General features: G+C 45.2%; 2 protein-coding genes across 34 annotated transcripts in view; both read right to left on the bottom strand.

The window, feature by feature from the left end:
- The window catches only part of LOC116472985 (microtubule-actin cross-linking factor 1, isoforms 1/2/3/4/5), a 404,777-nt gene that overhangs the window by 70,274 nt on the left and 310,783 nt on the right, over nucleotides 1-23,720 (bottom strand). The window lies entirely within an intron of this gene.
- On the bottom strand, nucleotides 3,449-7,655 carry LOC116473875 (microtubule-actin cross-linking factor 1, isoforms 6/7). Its single transcript, XM_032162548.2, has one exon. It carries the CDS (start codon nucleotides 6,645-6,647, stop codon nucleotides 3,579-3,581), a length of 3,069 nt encoding a protein of 1,022 aa, XP_032018439.1. The 5' UTR covers nucleotides 6,648-7,655; the 3' UTR covers nucleotides 3,449-3,578.

Below are 23,720 nucleotides of genomic sequence, written 5' to 3'. Positions count from 1 at the left end.
TTTTGGCATTTTAGTTCTACCAAACTTTGTTGTTATCGCAATTACAAAGTTTATATCTATTTTAACCATGTATCCATGTCTGCACCTGTACATATACATACAGACATAGAGGACCTCAGTTCATGCTAAATCACTTGTCGAGTTCTAAGTATTTATATATAAAAATGGCAGGTTCAGTTGCCTCTTGGAATCCTCTTAATGGAAGAAATAAAAAATTCATAATCTCCCATTTTGGAAAAACCTTTTAAAATAATATTTCACCAATTTAGCAAACCTGTATACTCATGTTAACTCTATAATGATTTGTTTTGTTTCAATATTTTCAAAATAGCCTCTCTACATTCTTGTTGGTTAACAGTCCTGGCTGAGGCTCAGATCTATCCTTTCCTGTACACAGATATAGGCATTTGCTCACTTCCAGATATTCCACAAAGTAACCACACTTCAAAGATGGACAACTTTGCAGCTGGGTTACAATTTTCTTCTCCTGTCATTTACGTCAGGCAATATTTCATAAAAGGATTACCTCCTTTAGCTGGAAGGATAGTTAGAGATTATGTGGCCATCTACTTATTTTGCAGATGAGGAAACAAGGATTCCAGAGACTGATACAGGATTTCTATGATTTTTTCCCCTTTATGCAGATTTGATTGCTTCACTATAAATTTAATCCTTGTATTTCATGATTACTGCTACATAAGCTTTATACTGGAGATATTTTTTTTTTCTTATCTCAGAGATGGGGTCTTACTATGTTGTCTAGGCTGTTCTCGAACTCCTGGCCTCAAGCAATCCTCTTCCCTTGGCTTCCCAAATGTTAGGATTAGAGGTGTGAGCCACTGTGCCTGGTGAAATATTCTGTATTATCAAGAACGGCTCTGTTGCTGACCTACTGTCTTCACTTTGGACAGGTTATTGGGATCTCAGTGTCATTCCAAATTCAATAAAACTTAGAAAAATGAACCAAAAATCCATCAGTCTCAAAGATAACGCATCCTAATTTAATGGAATGCTACCTGACAAAATAACTAGTAAAGCTCAAGGTAAAACCACCACCACTCAGCAAGGCCGGATTATCTTAATCAATCCTCTTAATTAAAGAGCTCATGGCATGCAATCAAAATGATTTTGTTGTCAGGACCCGCATGTTTAACTGGTGCTCTAGCTGACTTAAGGCTGCCCTGAAAGGCTCTGCAATGAGGTGAATGAGAAAACCCATCTTTCTTGTAGCATCCATCCATACTCTAGGAAACTGATACTCATGCATTCAGTCAGCCAGTCAACAGCAAATGCCTGCTATGAAGAAGGCAGTATTTTGAGTCCTAGGGGTGCGTAAAATCAAAACAATCTTCTCACTCAGTCATCTCTTGTGTTCAGATTAAACCTCTAACTCCTGCACTCCTTACCACTGACCAAATCAAACCTAGGTAATTAACTGTGGAAAGCTGCTGATCTCAAATTCCTTGGATTAGGAGTGCTCAAGGATGTGGAACATCGTTTCCAACTGTTTCCTAACACATTCGGTTCTCTAACATTAAGAATCTTAGAGCCGGCTGGGTGCAGTGGCTCACGCCTGTAATCCCAGCACTCCGGGAGGCCGAGGTGGGCGGATCACGAGGTCAGATCGAGACCATCCTGGCTAACACAGTGAAACCCATCTCTACTAAAAAAAAATATATATATACAAAAAATTACTGGGCACCTGTAGTCCCAGCTACTCGGGAGGCTGAGGCAGGAGAATGGCGTGAACCCGGGAGGTGGAGGCTGCAGTGAGCCAAGATCGCACCACTGCACTCTAGCACTCCAGCATGGGCGACAGAGCCAGACTCCATCTAAAAAAAAAAAAAAAAGGAATCTTAGAGCCAAGACAGACCCAAGAGGACATTTAGCCCAATTTTCTTGTTTTATAATAAAGAAACAAGAGGTCCTGGAAAGGAAAATGACTTGCTTAAGGACACAAAGGCAGTTTGACAAAGACTAAAATATCTCTATTTTTCATAAACATTATGCCTAGCTCTGGTTTTCAGAAACACACATTTGCATTTAGAAGTTCTGAATCATTCAGCTTTATTGCTTCTCCCCAATCTGCTTTGGTAAATTCTTTCAACTAACCAACATACCTATTTGAAAAGAACGGGGAGGATATGGCCAGTGATTGCTAATCTTATACGCTTGGTACCTTAAATGTATCTCATTTTATCCTCACAGAGTTATGCCTTAACGAATGAAGAAACAGGAAACTCAAGAATAGCTAACTAATTTTCCCAGAGTGGTTAGGAAGCACCCCAGGTCTCATTCCAAAGCTCACACTCTGGCCTCTACCTAAATGTTGAAACCACCAATGAATAAACTGTCTCTTGGTTTAGGAAAGAACATGCTCACTGTATAATTCAAAAGCAGAATCACCCTTTCCTGTTAATAATCTTTTTAAAAATGTAAATCAACAACTGTTTATATCCCTGTTTTCCTTGGGATTGGCTTATCTGAATAGAAAACGAAGCATGAAATTATAAAGTTTTTCACCAGACAAAATTAAAGTATATTTTCCCCAAAAACTCAACAGAAAGACTACAAATTATAAGCCCAGGAGACCCAAAAAGAACAAAAGAACTATCTGTGCCATTTCTCATCACCACTAGGTCTTGCAAATCTCACTTTACTCTCTAGACCCTTCCCAGAATCAAAATGGACAATTACCTCATCTGAATTTAATCCAGTGGTTGCAGCCAGAGGCACTTCCCCATATAGCACTGTGCTGGTCACCTCTTTTATGCCAAATACTAGGGAATCAAGGTCCTCCTTGATCCACATTCCAGTGGAGGAAGCCTCCTCTACAACAGGAGTTCCTTCTTCTGAAATAGGCACTGAGTCAGTGTGGGCAGAAACTCCCAGGAAGGGCACACCAATGGGGGAAACTTCCTCCATAGGAGGCACTGCAGCAGCTGGGATGGCAGGCACCTCTGGGGTGGGCACTGAAGCAGCAGGGATGGGAAGCACCTCTGCGGTGGGCACTGAAGCAGCAGGGATGGCAGCCACCTCTGGGGTGGGCACTGCTGAGGTGGGTTCCTCTAGGTTGGACACTGCAGCTGCTGGGGAGGCAGGCTCCTCGGGGGTGGGCACTGAAGCTGCTGGGGAAGTGAGTTCCTCTGGGGTGAGCACTGCAGCTGCTGAGGAGGTGGGTTCCTCTAGGGTGGGCACTGTTGCTGCTGGGGAGGCGGGCTCCTCTGGGTTGGACACTGCAGCTGCTGGGGAGGCTGGCTCCTCAGAAGGGGGCATTGAAGCTTCCGGGGAAGTGAGTTCCTCTAGGGTGGCCACCATAGCTGTAGGGGTGGGCAATGAAGCTGCCGGGGAAGTGGGTTCCTCTGGGGTGGCCACCATAGCTGCAAAGGAGGCAGATTCTGCTGGAGTGGGCACTGCAGCTGTAGGGGAAGCAGATTCTGCTGGGGTGGGCACTGCAGCTGTAGGGGAAGCAGATTCCTCTGGGGTGGGCACTGCAGCAGCTGGGGAGGCAGATTCCTCTGGGGTGGGCACTGGAGCAGCTGCGGAGGCAGATTCCTCTGGGGTGGGCACTGCAGCAGCTAGGGAGGCAGATTCCTCTGGGGTGGGAACTGCAGCTCTGGGGTGGGCACTGCAGCAGCTGGGGAGGTGGGCTCCTCTGGGGTGGACACTCTAACAGCTGTAGTATCAGGCTCCTCTGGAGCATGCACTGTGGTAGCTGGGGTGACAGGCCCTTCTGGTGTACTATCCTCCTCTGTGATGGGTACTGCAATAGCTAGAGCAGTCCACTCTGGGGAGAACTCTGCGACAGCTGACATACCCTCCTGTGTGATGGCTGCTTCAACAGCTGGAGCAGTCTCCTCTGGGAAGGACACTGCAGCAACTGCAGCAGTCCCTTCAGGGACAGACACTGTAACAGCTGGGACAGTAGCCCTCTCTGGGGCTGATACTGCAGCAGCTGTGACATCCTCCTCCTCTAAGGAGACTATTGAAGCAACTAGGATGTCCTCATGTGGAAAGGGCACTATAGCAGCAACTACAGCACTTCCCTCTGGGGCAGGCACTGCAGTAACTGAGGTATCCTCCTCTGGGCTGGGCAGTGCAGCATCTAGGGCATCTTCGACAGTGGGCACTGCAGCAGTCTGGGAAGGCCTCTGGAGGATGGGTATCCAATCCTCTAAAACTGGTTCAGTATTATCAGCCTTGGTAACTTGTTTCTCTGGAAAAATATTTAGGAATGAATCTGAATCTCTCCTTTCCATCTCCCCTCCCTCTGATGATGCCACATTCAGCTCAGGCTTTGTATCATTCACAGTTTCCACTCCATCTGGATTAAGTCTCAGTTCTCCAACCAGCAGGTGCAGACTCAGAATCTCTGACTCCGGGGACATCCTCTGGAGATCCTGGAAGACCTGCTCTGGGAAGTTTCTGTGGAAATGTGCTGGAGCTCGATCCTCCAAAAGCGTGGCTTGATAATCCAGCTCTTTTGCCTCACTATCCTCATCACAAACTTTCTCCACGGACAATTCACAAGTGACCACATTTCCCATCGATGTCAGACTGTTATTTTCTTGATTAACAGTTACATTCCCACTTTCCAAATGAATTTTATCTGTTAGTAAATTTGATTCATATAACACCTCTACTTCATGTCCTGAGGTAACATCTGTTAGTTCATGATTAAAAGCAAATCTGAAGGTGACCCTCTCAATGCACTCCTCACCATTCCTCTCAGTTTGACTGCAGTCTCCCAGGGACAAATTGCCATTGTCTTTGGCCAGCTCAGAAGCAATGAAGCCTGATAATTTTTCTTCATGAGAAACCCTGTGATCAGAGTTCAGCAGTCCTCCTGGGTCCAGCTTTTCCAGTGAATCCAGATCAGCTGGCTGTCTGGACTTAAATTCTGCAGTCCTGGGGCTAAAAGGCACTTTTTCACATTCCTCCTTGCTAACAGTGGAAGTGTCTCTCATGATATCAACGTGGGCAATAAGTTCCACAGCATTAGGCACCTGAGAAGAATCCAGGGTATTAAAATATCCACAATCCAATCCAGTATCATAATCTTTTGCCCTTACATGTAAAAGGCCTAAATGCTGTTCCTTTTCTAAGGCAGCCCCTGAAAAATGACTAATTACAAGTAAATTTTCTGCATCCTGGGATGCAGCCAGCCCTTCAGAAGAGGTTTGATTCTGTAGCTCAACTAGAGGAGTTACTCCTTCTTCACATAAACACTCCTTTTCAAGTTCAAGAAACATCTGCACTGAATCTGTGTCAGAGAGCTGTTCTGCATCAATAGTACCCACAGTACATGCTGAATCTGAAACAAGTCCCTCTAACCCCTGAGCAGTTCTGTTTGCCACCTCACCGAGAATATCCTCACCTGTAAGAACACAATCGCAATCCAGGGGTATACCCTTGGGAACAGTAGCCAACTGGTCCTTGGCTGGCTGTGGGTCATCAGGGCAACAAATCTGACCAAGAGATAGGTGGCCAAAAGTCCTCAAGACAGCAGCTAAGCAATCGGATCCATCCTCCACCACTGCTGTGTTTGCTTGTTCTCTTTCTTCAAAAATATCTGCCAGGCTGTTCTTCTCATCTGCCATCAGAAAAGTCTTTTCCCTGTCTGACAGTTTCTCTTCCTCCCACTCTCCCTCAGCCTCCATCATAATCCATCGCTCATCCTCCTCAAACTTTAGCTCAGACTCTGTTTTCTCTCTCAGGCTGGGGGTTATGAGAACATGCAATTCTGGATCTAACAGCTCTTCACTCAGGCAAGGGGAGAGAGGTGGCATTTCCACAGTGCAGGCTGTGTCCCCAAGGGGGTGCTGCTTCTCACTGAAGCCTCCCTTAGCTAAACTTTTTGTGGCCCTCGGCCAGGTTGCACTTGAGAATCTGGATTCCTGCATTACATCTGTGTTACCACTTGTTGCTGCAGCTTCTGATTCTACAGGCTGGAATTCATGGGGAGGGTTTGCACTGTGCTGCTGAAATCTAAAGTCCTTGCAGTCTCCACTTAAGTTTCTTACATCTTGCACCTCTGGAATACCTATGGATTTGGACACATGTTCCAGAGTTACTGACTCTGACTGAGGTTCCCTGTGGTCCAAATGACCAGAACTTTCTGTCAATGCAGAACTGGACTCCTTCTTCTCTTGCAAGGAAGGATTTGAAGCACCAGCTTCTGAAACCTCACTGAGAGAAGCTTCTATCCTCTCTGCAAATTCGGGGAAGTTGGGTGGCATGAAGGACTTCCACGATCTCCTGTTAACATTGTCTTTGCGTTCTGCATTTGGCCGCCTTCTGGGTGGCACAGGTGCTGACTTCTGCACATCACTGCTTAGCTTTAGTGCATCAAATATTATCCTCTCATCCAGCTTCTTACCTTCTGGTGCTCTAGATTCAAAAACATTAGATGCTGCTCCTAATGTACCATTGCTAGATATAGTACTTCCTTCCATCTTTTCCATGGTGCTTTTTGAAGTCTGGTTAAGCTTTGACCCCTGGTCAATTTGCTCATTTATCCTCATTGTATCATATATAGACCGTTGTGGAACATAGCAGTCCTCTATGTAGCCATCCTCCTCCTCTCCTTTCCCCAGGCAGGTGGGGTTCCGCCTTAAACAGTCTGGTCTGCTGAGTGGCTTACCCATCCTTTTTCAATCAAGATGAACCATCAATCTTTCAAAAGTATTTTTCACAGGTTCCCCCCAAATGCATTCTACATAAGTTATAAATCCTTTTAGCTGTTCATACCCCAAACCACCAATTGCATCTGCCCTCCAGAAAGGCCTGGAAGTCCCGTTTTGAAACCATTCTGGGAGAAACTCTAAGACAAACAGTTTTTTCCTCACAGGCTAGCAGCCTCATAGTTGACAGCCGATATAATTTAAACTAATTCCTTGTATGGCTTATGGTTTAATTTTTTTTTAAGAGCACTGCTCTTTCAAATACAGTCAACAAAAACCATCTGATATTGACGAGTCTTTTTCGGTATCTAGTTCCACTCACTTCTCACCGAAGCAGAGTTGGGAGCAGCAAATTTATGCCGATTGTATCCTTTAGTAACAATGGCACAGCCTCTCTAGTCTTCAAGTATGGCCCAAGCTCCTAAGAATTCCTTTCATTTTATCCTCAGTTCCAGCCCTGGAGAGTCCAGCTGGTCTGAATTAGCCATTCGTCCTCCCTAGCTGGGGTGTTTGCATTTGAACTGGGCTGGTCGGCGGATATTCCTGCAACTTTAAACACAGGAAGTCCTTCATTCGGGGCCAGCTTGGGGCTTCCTGTCTCCAAAACATCATGGCATTGTTGTGGCTCCCAGGCCAACCCAGCGCTGTAGCTGCAAAACAGGGCGAGCGGAGCCCCGCGCCAGGCCTTCGGAAAGGCGGGCGGCGGCAGCAGCGGCCGCGGGTCTGTCGGAGGGGCTCGCTCAGCACGGCCCGCTTCCCCGCGCCATGCCGCGCGCCCCGAGGGCCAGGGTCGCCTCACCGCAGGCTGCAGGTGGCTCCCGGCCGCGCCGGCCTCAGGTCCCGCGCTCAGGAAGTTAGTTTGTCCCTCCGGCAGCTGAGTCCCAAGTGCTGTGGGCGCCGCCTCCCCCGCCGCCGCCAGTCCCCGGCCCGCAGCCGCCACGCCGTGGGCTGCATGACAAGCAGCCGCCTCTATTCTCCACCACGCCGCTGGCCCCGCGGCCCCGCCGTCCTCCCCGCCCGCAGCTGTCACGGTCCCGGCATGCAAACTTCTGGCTGGGAACAAAAGGCTCCGCTCGGGCCGGGCGGGGGCAAGCCCTCCTCCCCCGCGCCGCGCGGCCCGCTCGCTCGCTCGCTGGAAGTGCTCGGCTGGAGGGCGGCTCTCCTCCCCCTTCCCCGCGCCGCCGCGCTGCGCCGCCCCGCCCGGGCAGCCCCCTGGAAGCCAGGGAGCGCGCGACGCGGAGAGCCCAGGGAGGAGGGCGAGGGCGGGGGCGGGGCCGGGGAGAGGAGCGACCCCGAGAGAGGAGGGAGCGGTGGAGAGGATTGGAGGCGGAGGCGCCGAAGGAGGGGCTTCTGAGGGATTCGGAGCGAGAGACCCCGGGCGCCAGCCGTTCGGCTCCCACAGCCCACGCCCACCGCGCCCCGGGGCCAGAGGGGAACGCCCTGCCCCGCCCCCGGAGAGGGCGCAAGGAGAGGAACGGAACCCGTGCGAGTCTCGGCTGCGCGGCGCAAATCCCCTGACAAAGGAAAGCCCCGCCCTCCTCCCGCTGGCCCGGCCCCTCCCGCCCCTGTCTCGCTCCGGCTCCGAGCCCAGCCCAAAGGCGAACGAATCCAGAAAGGGCGCCCCCGCTCCCCCAGCTAGCCGGCTCTGGCGATGGCCACTGGAGTTCCCGTGTGCCGGCAGGTCGCGCCGGCTAGGGTGGGCCGCCTGCATCGCTCTCGGCTCCAACTCTGCCGCCAAAGGCTGTCCCTGCTCCTTCCAGTGTCACCTTTAGCGCGCCCCTTGCCGGACCGAAGAACACTCCAGCCTTAAACCCGGCACTTTCCCGGTGTCCCAAAGGAATTCGGTCACGCTCAGAGACCAAAGTTATTGGATAACTCTAGGCACATTCTACCTTCTCTCTCCCCCTTCTCAAGTATATCAAGTCCTGGTCAATTCTCCCACCAGGATTTCTCTGCTCACAGACCTGAGTGGTATCAATGACGTAAGAAAATGGGGTGTTGGGGGAGGTGGGGATGCCAACAGCTGAGCCCTACGACCAAACACCTGGGTCCTTTATAGTTGCGCACAGCCAAGGAAACCTGAGCCTCCTTGGACCAGATGAAAAGCATGGGTATTTCAAATCTCAAATAGAAAACACTAGAGAAAAGTCGCTCACAATCCCGTCGTCCACGGCCTTTGGCTTTTAGAAAAGCCACTTGGTCACCTGGTGACTGTTAAACAAAGAAAGTACAAAGGGCAACCCAGGAAACTGTCCACCAGAGGCAGCTGCATCTCTGAAGGGGTCCAATACTCTGTTCTATTTGTGATGGCCATTCTCTGATTTTATGAAGGAAAAAAACATCTATTAAAAGTCGGAATCCCTGTCGGACCATGTGGTCAATATATACGGCAAAACTTATGGAAAAGTTATTTCTACCCTTTACACAAACAGTAAGTGAAACCAACACCTGGTGTATGAAGATCTGGCACTGAAACCTTGAGCTGAGCCTTAGGCTTACTTAGGGAATCAGACTGGTCCTTGGCAAAAATGAGAAGTGAGCTGAAGCCTGTAATCGAAATTAGGCAACTAAAAGACCTTTCTCTGGTAAAATGCTTTACACTTCATTTCTCACTTCAACAACGGCTGCTGATCAATTCTACCCACTCAAATCCAAAAGACTCTGCCCATCTGTAAACTGAAAGGGGTGGGGAGGCAGACCAGGTTGTGTCTTGACACCGTTTCTAGTTTTAATATTTTTTAGTTCTAAAACTTTTAAAGGCACTGCCCCAGAATCCTGTGTCCTCTTGGTCGTATACTGCCAAGACACTAGAAACCCTGTCCTATGAAGAGCAAACAGTACAAGAACCAGTAATGTTTGACCTAGAGAAAGTTCTAGGAGATGTAATTAGCATGAAGTATCTGAAGGGCTGAGACGTGGGAGGAAGGAAACTTGTTCTGGATGGCTCCTTAAGCTGGCACACTAAGATCTAAGATTTAAAACCAACAAAGAGCTTCTCACAACTATTCAAATAGGGTGTCCCCTAAACTGGTGACTTTCCTGACCCTGGAGGTGTTTGAGCAGAAATTCAAGCAATCACTTGGCAGAGATTTGGGAAAACAGATTTACAAATCTTCCGCAGTTTGTTCAGATGAATTTTAAAGTCCTTTCTAACTCTGATACACTGCAATCCTAAGGACTGATAGCTTACTGATCTGATACTTAACAGTTCAGGGAATCCAGGTTTTAATTTTCCTTTAATTATTCAGCACAACGGGAAAAACTCAGGAAAGGAAAGATCAATTTTACTAGCAAATCTCCCTGGCCAAATACATTCACTTAAGTGTTCAGATATCATAACAGACTGTTTAGCATGCCAGGGCCCCTTTGGTTGGAAGAATCTGAGGAATTCTGGCTCTGGATGAAAGATGAGTGGTTATTCTATTATAAAGAATTTTTTTTTTTTTTTTGAGTGAGATGGAGTCTCACTCTGTCGCCTAGACTGGAGTGCAGTGGCGCAATCTTGGCTCACTGCAACCTTTGCCTCCTGGGTTCAAGCGATTCTCCTGCCTCAGCCTCCCGAATAGCTGGGATTACAGGCATGCGCCACCGCACCCAGCTAATTTTTTGTATTTTTAGTAGAGACGGGGTTTCACCCCTTGTTGGCCAGGCTGGTGACCTGACCTCAGGTGATCCACTCACCTCAGCCTCCCAAAGTGCTGGGATTACAGGCGTAGCCACTGTGCCCAGCCATAAAGAATTATCTTGTTGTGGAATCACAAACTTCATGAACAGAAATTCCTTTACTGTTTCCTCACCAAGTCATGTATCAACCAATCCAGACTTTTCTTAAATAATTCCCTCCCACATCTATCTACCAGTATTCTTAACACTCTCATCAGTGATCCATATAAATAAATAAATGGAGCATTCCTACAACTATGAAATTCAGATTTGAATTACTTATTATCTGTAGTCACACTCTCTCTAATTAGGGTGTTAGGAAAATAAATTTAAATACAACCTAAAGAAAAACTACATATAGTAATCTAATCCTCCCACTGCACCTCCAAAAAAACCCCAGAACCCAAAGCCAAAGAATGCTTTCTGAGTGCTTTGCTCTTTTTAAAAAATCATCAGTATGTGTTTAGAAATAAATCAAGAGAAGAAGCATAAGTTCTCCTCCATGTCTTAATTTTTTTCTGTTCATGAGTTTCTCCTTAGTTTAGGTATGTGGAACTCTGCCAATAGCCTTCTCAGTGACTGAAATAAATACCTGATACAGCTTTCCACCTCTTGTTGCCCTGATAGCTACAAAAAAAAAAAAAAAAAGAAAAATCTGTTTCTTTCACATGCTGTGTATAAACTTTTTAAAAGAGAAATATAGGGAGCTCCAGAGACCCTCTTCAGATATTTCCCCCACCCCTGTAACCACAAATATATGCAATGAAGCCAAATTTCAAATGAGTTTCCAGTTAATTGATTATAGAGTTCAAAGAATTCTCTACTCATTTTGAAATTCCCAAGTACAGAATTTGGTGTTAGATTTTCCTCCAGTGAACTTAGAAGAAAGAAAAATCCTGGCCCTTCCAGCTCCTTCCTGCAGTCTTCCTAATGAAAGACAGCCAGGTGGAGTCTCCTCACACCCTAACATAGCTCCCTTTCCAAGTTTTGGACCTGGCACCCTGTCCTTGTCTGCTCCAGACCTAAAATGCCAGCCCTCTGGGACAATCTGGAGATCCCAGATTCACACTTCCCTAGAGTCTATGATGCCTTTTCACCCACCTTGATGGGTGCTCTCTCTTGGAAGACTAATTCTGAGTAGAAGAGGATACAGAGGACTGGTTGGATCTTGCTCATTTTAAATCTACACAATGTCTTTCATCTTAGGATCTTTAGATTTTACAAGCATTATTTAGTAGCAAGTAGAAACTCCACAGTATTAGTCTGTACCTGTTGGGCATCAGTCACTGCCATCCTTTGGTACTTTTATTATTAAAAATATGGCTACAGAGTGGCTCATAAAGCAACATAGCATGACATGAAGTTTGCTCTAAGTGGGATAGTAAGGATTTTGATGCTATTTGAGCTCTCATGTACTTGTGAGCCCGTGAGAAAACTTTCCACACACTCTGCAGGAACTCTCATGAACCCTGTAAGCCCTTTCCTGCTTGTAAACTTTCCAAAAGACAGTGTATTAATCCCTCTTTTTTAGACTAATGGTCACCAAAACCATGGTGATGACAAAACCATGGGGCTTTGCAAGTTAGAAAAGACCTGACAGAAGGGTGGGAAGAAGGAAGGCAGGAGGTATCAGAGAAGGCTTTATGGAGGTAATCACATTTACTCATTAGGATTTCAGATATACAGAGATGGCAAAGACAAATATTTCTAAGTAGAGAGCCGAAGGCAGGACTCTAAAGAAGCAAATTCTGCCGGGCGCGGTGGCTCACGCTTGTAATCCCAGCACTTTGGGAGGCCGAGGCGGGTGGATCACGAGGTCAGGAGATCGAGACCACGGTGAAACCCCGTCTCTACTAAAAATACAAAAAAAATTAGCCGGGCGTGGTGGCGGGCGCCTGTAGTCCCAGCTACTCGGAGAGGCTGAGGCAGGAGAATGGCGTGAACCCAGGAGGCGGAGCTTGCAGTGAGCTGAGATCGCGCCACTACACTCCAGCCTGGGTGACAGAGCGAGACTCCGTCTCAAAAAAAAAAAAAAAGAAGCAAATTCTGGCTGGGCTCAATGGCTCACACCTGTAATTCCAATACTTTGAGAAGCTGAGGCAGGGGTATCCCTTGAGGCCAGGAGTTCAAGACTAGCTGGAGCAACATTGCAAGACACTCGTCTCTACAAAAAGTTAAAAAATTGGCCAGGCATGTACATCTGTAGTCCTAGCTACTTGGCAGGTTGAGCTGAGAAAATCATTTAGCCCAGGAGTTCAAGGTTACAATGAGCTGTAATTGTGTCAATGCACTCTAGCCTGGTGACAGAGTGAGATCCTGTCTCTAAATTTTTTTTGTTGTTGTTAAATTTTTTTTTTTTTTTTCCAGACAGGGTCTCACTTTGTCGCCCAGGCTGGGGTGCAGTGACACGATCTCGGTTCACTGCAACCTCCACCTCCCAGGTGTAAGTGATTCTCCTGCCTCAGCCTCCCAAGTAGCTGGGATGACAGGTGTGCACCACCATGCCCAGCTAATTTTTGTTATTTTTAGTAGAGATGGGGTTTTACCATGTTGTCTGAGCTTAAGTGATGCACCTGCCTAAGCCTCCCAACTGGGCTTACAGCATGAGCCAGCATGCCCAGCAAAAAAAAAACTTTTTATTTTATTTCATTTTATGTATGTATGTATGTATTTATTTATTTATTTACTTATTTATTTTTTTGAGGCAGAGTCTCACTCTGTTGCCAGGCTGGAATGCAGTGGCGCGATCTCGCTCATTGCAACCTCTGCCTCTCAAGTTCAAGCGATTCTCCTGCCTCAGCTTCCCAAGTAGCTGGGATTACAGGCACACACCACCACACCTGGCTAATTTTTCTATTTTTAGTAGAGATGGGGTTTCGCCATGTTGGCCAGGCTGGTTTCAAACTCCTGACCTCAGGTGATCCGCCCACCTTGGCCTCCCAAAGTACCGGGATTACAGGCATGAGCCACCAAGCCTGGCTCCCCCCCAAAAATTTTTAAATGAGGACTTTGGGACGGGATGCTCACTCAAATGTCACTTATACTATCTCATTTAAAAAATCCGTATCTTTATAAATGAAGCTTAGGGTGGCAAGCATACTTGTCCAGTCTAATACAGCTAGTAAAAATGAGGAAGAGGGCTGTGAAAGTAATTGCAGAGGAGGAATATTTAGGCTTCACAACTGACCAGAGAGAAGGCAGAGGTTAGAGGGAAAAAAACAAAGATGATGGCATATAGTGTTACTCTTAGGTTACTAAGGGCATAGTAGTACTTATTACAAAACAACAGCAGGAAAGAATAAAATATTTGAATTCATTTATTTTAGAGCATTCTGTATGTGAAATACTAAAAAGCGACCCATGTGAAGGTGTCCAGAAGGGCCCCTCACACAAAAGATTCAATGTTGGGATAGAGATATAGATTTGGGCCAGGCGTGGTGGCTCACACCTGTAATCCCAGCACTTTGGGAGGCCGAGGCAGGCAGATCACCTGAGGTCAGGAGTTTGAGAGCAGCCTGGCCAACATGGCATACCATGCTATGAGAACATGGGTCATGGGCCTCAACCTGGTCTGGAATGCACCTGTAGTCCCAGCTACTTGGGAGGCTGAGGAAGGAGAACCACTTGAACTTGGGGGGTGGAGACTGCAGTGAGCCAAGATCACACGACTGCACTCCAGCCTGGGAGACAGAGCGAGACTCCATCTCAAAACAAAACAAAACAAAACAAAACAACCAACCAACCAAACAAACAAACAAACAAAAACAAAAGAGAGAGACAGATTTGGAAGCCTTTCCCCATAGAACAGTGAGGAGCTGCCACCTCAGAGGTTGAGTGCAGAGAGAAGAGAAGAGATAGATGACAAAGTTTAAGGAACCACATATTTAGGAGATAAGAAGACAAACCAAAAAGGAAAGCAGAAGAGCAGCCAGAGAAGAGAACGGAAGAGCACAATGTCCAGAAAGTAAATTAACTTTCAAGAAAGAAGATCTGATATTAAATGCTGCACAATGAAAGAGGAGAACAGTGAGGTAGACAAGGCCACTCGACTTGGCAACTAGGAAGCCAATGAATATCTAAGAGAGCAGTTTCAGCAGTGATGGGTGTTGGATCAGATTAGAGCGGGTTAAGATAAGCAGTGGTGAGAAATAAGTATGGATCCTCCCTTCTTCTTGAGACCGTGTTCTTTTGACTTCCATGACACTGTGGTATCCCGGTGCTATCTTTCTAGCCAGTCCTTCTTTGTCTCCTTGGATTCCTCTTCCTATCCGCTTGAGGCAACTAATTTCACAAGGTTGTATCGTTGATTCTCTTCTTTTCAACCATTCACCAAATATTTATTGGGATCTACTATGTGCCCTAAACTATCCCAGGCACTAAAGGAGTGAGTGATGAGCAAGACATAGTCAGAAGTCTACATTCTAGTAAGGAAGAAGGACATTCATTTTAATTCAATTGCATAATTACTCTGAAAGAAAAGCACACCATGCTATGAGAACATGGGTCATGGGCCTCAACCTGGTCTGGAAGCTTGGGGGAGGTTTCCCTGAGAAAGTGATGATGTGGGCCTCCCCCTGGGAGTAACTGAGAGTCTTTCCAGTTCCAGAGTGGCATGATCATCACAAAGTCGCTTGGTTATTTCCATGAAAGAGGTTCAATCACCCCCTCTCTCTCTTTTTTTTTTTTTTGTTGAGACAGTCTTACTCTGTCACTCAGGTGGAGTGCAATGGTGCGATCTTGGCTCACTGCAACCTCTACCTCCCAGGTTCAAGCGATTCTCCTGCCTCAGCCTTCTGTGTAGCTGGAATTACAGGCACCCACCACCAAGCCTGGCTAATTTTTGTATTTTTAGTAGAGATGGGGTTTTACCACGTTGGCCAGGCTAGTTTTGAACTCCTGACCTCAAGTGATCTGCCTGCCTTGGCCTCCCAAAGTGCTGGGATTACAGACATGAGCCACTGCGCCTAGCCCCCGCTCCCGAATATTAGAAAAGAAGGCAGAATAAATAATACAGAGAGAAGAGATTTCTAAAAACCATCTCTTTAATTTTGTTTCTAAGGAAAATTCTTATCATTGATGACAAAGAAACAAACAGCTTAGGTATGAATTTAAAGAATTAGACCAAAACCAGAGCTTATCCTTTGGGAATGAATTGCAAGATGACAGAGATATTAAAAGGTTCACTTGATAAATACAATTAATTCAAGATGGAGAAAATCTAAGGCACATACAATTTCTTTGAATTATCTTCTTTCCTTGACTCATATATACACATGACCAAATGTTAAAAACATTAAAAACACGTATTTGCTGAAACTGTAAAGAATTAAAGACTTTCTGTAAAACATCTCAATCTGGTATGAGATTGGCAGACAGATGAATTATATCTGTATTTTAAGCTGCTTGCTTCTGAAACTCTGCCGATATTTTTTGCCTCAGCCCTCAATATTTTAATTAAAGATTGATTAATATTAAGGGGTGTCTTTCCTAAAGATGCTGACTTAGTAGTTGCCATTGTACGGTAACAGAGGAAGATAACATGGTCTATGATAAAAGCTAATTAGGCCAAAATCCCTGAGATCTTAGAGCTGATCTAATGGTCAACTGAGTGGCTGGGGAAGTCACTGGGTTGGTAATGTCTTCTAGTTAATTCTGGTTAATGATTTGAAAATAATATTAATTTGTAGAGCATACAAGCCAAGGCCAAAATGGTCTCAGAAAAACCTGCTGGTTGTAGGATTCTGATAGAAATGCATAAATGAATAAATTAATGAATAAATAAACACGTATGTATATGTATGTGTACATAAAATATATTTTAAGCTGTGTTGAGTCATGACCTAAACTTGCCTATTATTGCCACTCTAGGGCTAGAAACAAGCCCTACACTATTGTCCCCACAAAAAATGCTCAGGAAGGCTCTCTATCCATCCACTTGTTTCATTGTTATCAAACTAATTTTACTTTATCCTCATAATTTCCATTTTTCCAATTTCCAAGAATAAAAAACCCAGTCTAATCTGGTGCTGGGCCTTAGATCAAGTCTTCTGGAGAATGATGATCGCTAGGCACAAAGAGGGGTAACTGTTCTTATTAAAAAGATTTCACAGGCTTGATACAATGGCCCATGTTTATAACCCCAGCATTTTGGGAGGCTGAGTTGGGCGGATCACTTGAGCTCAGGAGTTCAAGACCAGCCTGGGCAACGTGGTAAAACCCTGTCTCTACAAAAGATATAAAAATTAGCTGGGCGTGGTGGTGCATGCCTGTAATCCCAGCTACTTGTGGAGACTGAGGCAGGAGGATCGCTTGAGCCTAGGAGGTTGAGGCTACAGTGAGCCATGATCATGCCACTGCACTTCAGGCTTGAGTGACAAAGTAAGACCCTGTCTCAAAAACAAACAAAAAACAAAAATGAAAAAAAAGATTTCACAATATTCTAATTTATATGTCTAGATAAGCTTCTTTTTAAAAAAAGCATATTATCATCTAGTGAGCTGAGCACCGAATATAAGCCTAATGCTTTTAGATATATCACTTCATTTAATTTTCATAAAAATCCTAAAGGTATGATTTACCAATATTTGTATTTTACAGTTAAAGTAAGATTCGGAGAGGTTAAGTAATTTCCCTCAAGGTCACTCAGCTAGTAAATGATAGAGCCAGGATTCAAACCTGGATACTTCTGACTAGAACTTGTACTCATTTTTTTTCACTACACCAAACTTCAACTAATTGAGTAAGTAGCAATGACTCTGTGCATAAAAAGTAGCACATTTCTTTCTTAGTTTTGCCCTCTTATACTGAAAAAAGATTGTGTTCCCTTAACATATACTAACTAGCAGAGAAGGAAGGAAGCCCAGAAGAAAGATGGAGAGCTGAGGAAATCAGGCTAAGATTAGCATTTCTTCAGTACACACAAGGATATATACCTCCAGTCTTGCAGAGTAGATAGCATTTTGAATCCTAGAGCTCACATGGCTTATGAGAAATAAAGAATGTTCATCCAGTCAAATATTGTCTCATCTCCAACTATGTATATACCAATATGCTAACTACATTAAGGGACACAAAAGTGAATTAACTGAGGGGATAGGACAAATGGATATAATCAGAAAATGTCAAAATTAGATAGTATGTGATAAAAGCCAAGTGAGTTATACATTGTAAATGATTAAGAGATCAGGAGTAGTGAGCTGGGGAGATCAAAAGCCTTTATAAGGCCGGGCATGGTGGCTCATGCCTATAATCTCAGCACCTTGGGAGGCCGAGGTGGGCAGATCACCTGAGGTCAGGAGTTCGAGACCAGCCTGGCCAACGTGGCAAAACCCCGTCTCTACTAAAAATACAAAAAAATTAGACAGGCGAGATGGTGTGTGCCTGTAATCCCAGATATTTGGGAGGCTGAGGCAAGAGAATCGCTCGAACCTGGGAGTCAGAAGTTGCAGCGAGCCGAGATCGCACCACTGCACTCCAGCCTGGGTGACAGAGCCAGAATCCATCTCAAAAAAAAAAAAAGCTTTATAAAGTAGTGGACTTGAGCTATGACTTCAGAAATCAAATACGTAAAATGTATAAGGAGTGTCTGGGGTAACTGGATGTAGTGGATGGTCTATATAGGAAATAACACTGGAAAGATAGTGGGGATCAAATACGTCCAAGACTGGAGACACAGAAATAGGCTAGTTCTGAAGGATACCACCATTTACCAGATCAGATGGCCTTCGAATTGCTTTGGGGGAAGGATACGCATTTACAGAACGAACTGTGAATACGGACAGAAGGTCAGGAAATCATTTTGGAGACAAAAATTTTACAGGGCTATAGCATAATTTATGTCTGTTTTTTTTCCATAGGAACCATGTACATATATGCTAGCTATCCAATCACACTAGCTCTCTGCATTTTTAACAGATGGTCCTTTGTTCCAAACAGTAAGGCTCAAAAGAAACAGAGTCTGATAAAATCACACTGAGATCAGTACTCCCAGCTGGTGCAAGGGCTGATGCCATTCCATAACACACCCTACAGGAAGCAGCCTAAGATACACAGCTGATTGATTTCCACAGCAGGAGCCTTGTGGCAGTGTGGGGTGGGGACTGGTCAGGCATAGAGAAAATTCTTCAGTCGCTGACTCAGATTACTTCCCCAAGATCCTGACTCTATCTGTGTAAGTCACTCCCGGAAGCAACACTATTTCTTAACTAATTTTCTTAAAAGGAGAGGAAAACCACAGAAGCACTCCCAGCGAATGGAACTATTTAATCAGTTAACTCTTACTTGTCATGGGATCTGAAGATGGCAAAAATCAAATTCCGTAGCTTTCTAGAAGTAAGCTGAATAATTCTTTCATCGTAAGGGGCCTTCGTCCTGTGTATTGTAGGTTGTTTAGCAGCACTTACTAGATGCCAGTAGCAGCTTTTCCAGTCATAACAATAAAAAATGTCTCTGGGCCAGGCACTGTGGCTCATTCCTGTAATACCAGCATTTTGAGAGGCTGAGGTAGGCAGATCATTTGAGCTCAGGAGTTCAAGGCTGGCCTTGGCAACATGGTGAAACCCTATCTCTACAAAAAAATACAAAAATTAGCCAGGAATGGTGCCATGCACCTGTAATTCCAGCTACTTGTGGGGCTGAGGCAGGAGGATCACTTGAGACTGGGAGGTCGAGGCTGCAGTGAGCCATGATTGTGCCACTGCACTCTAGCCTGGGTGATGGGAGTGAAACTGTTAAAAAAAAAAAAAAAAAAAAAAAAAAAAGGAGTGGCGGGGAGTGGGAGGCTCTGCAAAGCTATGCTTGGTTGACAACCACTGGTGTAGCATAAACTTTGGTGCCAAACAGATCTTCCCAATCTCAACTCTAATATTTACTTGCTATGTGGCTCGAACAAGTTACTTTAACCTCTTCAAGTCTAAGTTTTCTTATCTGCAAAATGGGATTTTAAATGTCTGATTTACAGAGTTTTTTTCAGAGATCATTTAGACTCAGATCTTTCTTACTGCATTTACCACTACATCAGTACCACTGTAATTCTCTGTATCTGTTTCCCTTACTATAGATGGTCTCTGACTTAACAATGGTTCAACTTAAGATTTTTCAACTTTATGATGGTGAAAGTGATACGCATTCAGTAGAAACCATACTTCAAGTACCCATACAATCATTCAGTTTCTCTATTTCAGTACAATATTCAATAAATTACATGAGCGAGTCAGCACTTTATTATAAAATAGGCTTTGTGATAGATGATTTTCACCAACTGTAGGCTAATGTAAGAGTCTGAGTATGTTTAAGGTAGGCTAAGCTGAGCTATGATAGTCAGTAGGTACTTTCTTTTTTTTTTGGAACGAAGTTTCACCCTTGTTGCCCAGGCTGGAGTACAATGGCGTGATCTCGGCTCACTGCAACCTCTGCCTCCCGGGTTCAAGCGATTCTCCTGCCTTAGCCTCCTGAGTAGCTGGGACTACAGGCGCCCGCCACCACGCCCAGCTAATTTTTGTATATTTAGTACAGACTGGGTTTCACCATGTTGACCAGGCTGGTCTTGAACTTCTGACCTCAGGTGATCCACCCGCCTCGGCCTCCCAAAGTGCTGAGACGACAGGCATGAGCCACCACACCCAGACGTCAGCAGGTACATTAAACGCATTTCTGACTTACAATATTTTCGAGTTATGATGGGTTTATCCAGACATAATTTCACTGTAAGTCAAAGCACATCTGTACACTGTTAACTAGAGACTATGTGAGACTCCAGTACCCACCACAAGGACTAGCACAGAGCAACTGCTCAGTAAGGATGGGTTAAAAGGAATATCTAGAATCACTTCCTTTTAACCTCCATCCATGAACCATCACCATGTGTAGCAAAGATCCATATTTATTTATTTTTTTTTATTTTTTTTTTGAGACGGAGTCTCACTCTGTCTCCCAGGCTGGAGTGCAGTGGCGCAATCTCGGCTCACTGCAAGCTCCGCCTCCTGGGTTCCCGCCATTCTCCTGCCTCAGCCTCTCCGAGTAGCTGGGACTACAGGTGCCCGCCACCACACCCGGCTAATTTTTTTTTTTTTGTATTTTTAGTAGAGACGGGGTTTCACTGTGGTCTCGATCTGTTGACCTCGTGATCCGCCTGCCTCGGCCTCCCAAAGTGCTGGGATTACAAGCGTGAGCCACCGCGCCCGGCCAAAGATCCATATTTCAAATGACATGACTGGTGGTAGAAAAATAGTTTATGACATCCTAAAGAGTAAGTGTATTCCATTAACCTTCTACAGTCAATAAGAGAGACTCGTAGTTGAAAAGCACTTAGTGGTGGCAAAGTAGGGAGGGTGCACATTCTACCCATAACTGGGTTTTTCCAACTGGGACAGCTGAGACTTGTGAAAAATTCATTCAGCAGGAGACAGCCCTTTACAGTGATGGTTTGGTGCAGTGACCTGACACGACTCCCTGTGGAAGTCATTTTGTTCCTAGTAAACCAGCAATTCTAACAATAAACGGTCCTTCAGAGAAACTCATCATACTTCCTAGAAGCTCACAGCTTATCAGTGAGCTTGAAAGTGCCCAGGATATTTTTCTGAAGCTCCAGAACCAGCCTAAGACTGAGACCATTTACCATTCATTTCTAGGCACAGTGAGGATCAGTCCTTTTCTGCAAGTCTGTGCTTATCTTAACTATGTTTACTAATCAAATACTCAACGATCAATACATACAAGTTCTGCACAGGATACATTCTAGTTTTTCTGGAAACATATTTCTTCCTTCTTATACAAATGATAAATCTTAGTTGTGAATGCTACATACTGATATGGTATGTGAAGAATTTTAGTAAACTCAAATCCAACTGCTCAGTCCTTTTCTTTGGTTACAGATATATTTGTTTGTTGCTTTTTTTTTTTTTTTTTGAGATGGAGTCTCACTCTGTCACCCAGGCTGGAGTGCAGTGGCGCGATGTCGGCTCACTGCAACTTCCACCTCCTGGGTTCAAGCGATTCTCCTGCCTCAGCCTCCTGTGTAGCTGGGACTACAGGCGTATGCCACCATGCCCGGCTAAGACGGGGTTTCACTATGTTGGCCAGGATGGTCTCGATCTCCTGACCTTATGATCCATCTGCCTCGGCCTCCCAAAATGCTGGGATTACAGGCATGAGCCACTGCGCCCAGCCAGTTTGTTGCTTTAAAATCTCACCTTGCTATCAAATTTCCAGACAGATTTTTGTAAAATCTATCAATCCTTTCTTGATGATTTCACTACCTTCCATTCAGTTTTTCTACCTTCACTGGGGCATGAGGCTCCTTTAAGATGATGCAGTGGCTGCAAGCCTGGGATTTTGCTTTGTGACACTGATATTTAAAATACAACTGTCAATACTTTAAAAGGGAGCTGGAAAAGGTTCAACATGAAGCAAACTTAAAGGCCTTAAAGGCCCCTTCACCTTCTCCACATCCAGTTGCTATGGTGGGGGTGGAGAGGATTATTACAGAGCATTGGAATTCTTCGTGGGGTGGGGAGGTGGGGGTGGTCACATAAAGGTTATAAATATCAGCAGCCAAACTCTTGGTTGGCTGTGAAGAACAACTGAGAGACTGTAGTCTCCCCTTAAAGGCACAGAACAAGGAAGCTCCCTGAAGTATGTCCACAAAGGAAGTTCCTCTTCTCTTTGGCAATGCATCATCAACCAAACACTTGCATCAACAACTCACAACTGTACGCAAATTCCAGCCAGGGAAAGTGACCAGGAGGTGTTAAGCCAGACACAGATTAAGACCACCAAAAATAAAGAAACCAGGGCCTGGCTTAAAGGAAAGCTGACTTAGAAGTGGTTGTTGCCACTATACACAGTCATAATCAGATTATCAGAAGGCTGCTTGTTACATAAATATTTAACTGGTAACCTATTCAACCTGAATTCTAAGTTTCCCATGTATAGGTGGCAATTTCTTCCAGGGCTATAGTTCTCAACAGAGGGTAATTCTGCCTTCCAGGGAGACATTTTTAGTTGTACAACTGGGAAGTTACTAAGTCAGAAATGCTGCTAAACAGCCTACAATGTACAGGACAGCTTCTCACAACAAAGAATTATCCAGTCGAAAACGTTGATAGTGGCAGGCAGAGGTGGTGGCGTGAGTGGCTGCCCCTTTCCTCCCCACCCACCCCCAAGAAATGTCAATAGTGCTGAAATTGAGAAATCCATTTTAGGATACTGTCTTTGTTTCCTTGGACCCTAGTTCCTATTTGGAGTAGCTTTGTTTAAGGAAGAAAGGAAAAAACCAAGACAGGCCAAGGAAGGGTCAGCACAAGGTGGGGGTTGGCAGGGATAGAGGATACCCCCTCATCTTGGTAAAGCTGGGGAAACCTAAACCTCCAGGTGACAGACAGGTCATACCAAGTGTGATTTCCTGTCTCTCCAAGGGCAGGTAGATAATGCTAACCTCATTTGCTCTACCCTCTAGTGACTCACTCTCAGGCGGTGTACTAACTGCCAAAAACGTACATGAGCTGATACTGTCCTTGTAATCATTTGAAAGGAAGGAGTAAACTGGCAGTCTTTCAACTCCATGCTGGGCCCTGTCTTCCAGGGCTTTTCTTTTTCTTTTTCTGGAGACGGAGTCTCTTTCTGACACCCAGGCTGGAGTGCAGCGATGCGATTTCGGCTCACTGCAACTTCCGCCTCCCAGGTTCAAGCCATTCTCTTGCCTCAGCCTCCCCGAATAGCAGAGACTACAGGCATGTGCCACCATGCCCAGCTAATTTTTGTATTTTTAGTAGATACAGGGTTTCACCATGTTGGCCAGGCTCGTCTTTAACTCCTGACCTCAGGTGATCCACCCACCTCAGCCTTCCAAAGTACTGGGATTACAAGCGTGAGCCACCGCCCCCGGCCTCTTCCAGGGCTTTTCTCATGTGCACATGAAGATGCCTAAGCTTGCTTTCTATGCGGCAATAAATAAATAAATAAATAAATAAATAAATAAATCAAATGAAGGCATTTACAAGACTTTCTTATTCTGTTTTCATAGTAGGATACCTAGGTCCCCCGGTAGAAACTTCAAGTATACTGAGACCCTGATCCTGGGCTCTGCTCAACCTGAATTAGGAATGAAAATAATCCTAAGGAAGCCTGATGCTGCACCTATTAGAACCCAGCAGCCCAGCCTCAAAGACAAGAAGGAAAAGACCAACTGGTTTGGGTGCTTTATATGCACCACTGGGTGAAATGAGCCACTATGAGAAACTCACAGACCCTAAAGACGTCTGTGAGTCAATTTTTCCCATTGTTCGTTCGTCCTTCCTTCCTTCCTTCTTTCTTCTTCTTTTTTTTTTTTTTTTTTTGAGACAGGGTCTCACCCTGTTACCCACACTGGACTGCAGT

The sequence above is a fragment of the Hylobates moloch genome, unplaced genomic scaffold (genome assembly GCF_009828535.3).
Source record: "Hylobates moloch isolate HMO894 unplaced genomic scaffold, HMol_V3 SCAFFOLD_8, whole genome shotgun sequence".
In the NCBI taxonomy this organism is placed as follows: domain Eukaryota; kingdom Metazoa; phylum Chordata; class Mammalia; order Primates; family Hylobatidae; genus Hylobates; species Hylobates moloch.
Note: the sequence above shows the minus strand (reverse complement) of the source record. Positions and strands in the feature narration are given on the sequence as shown.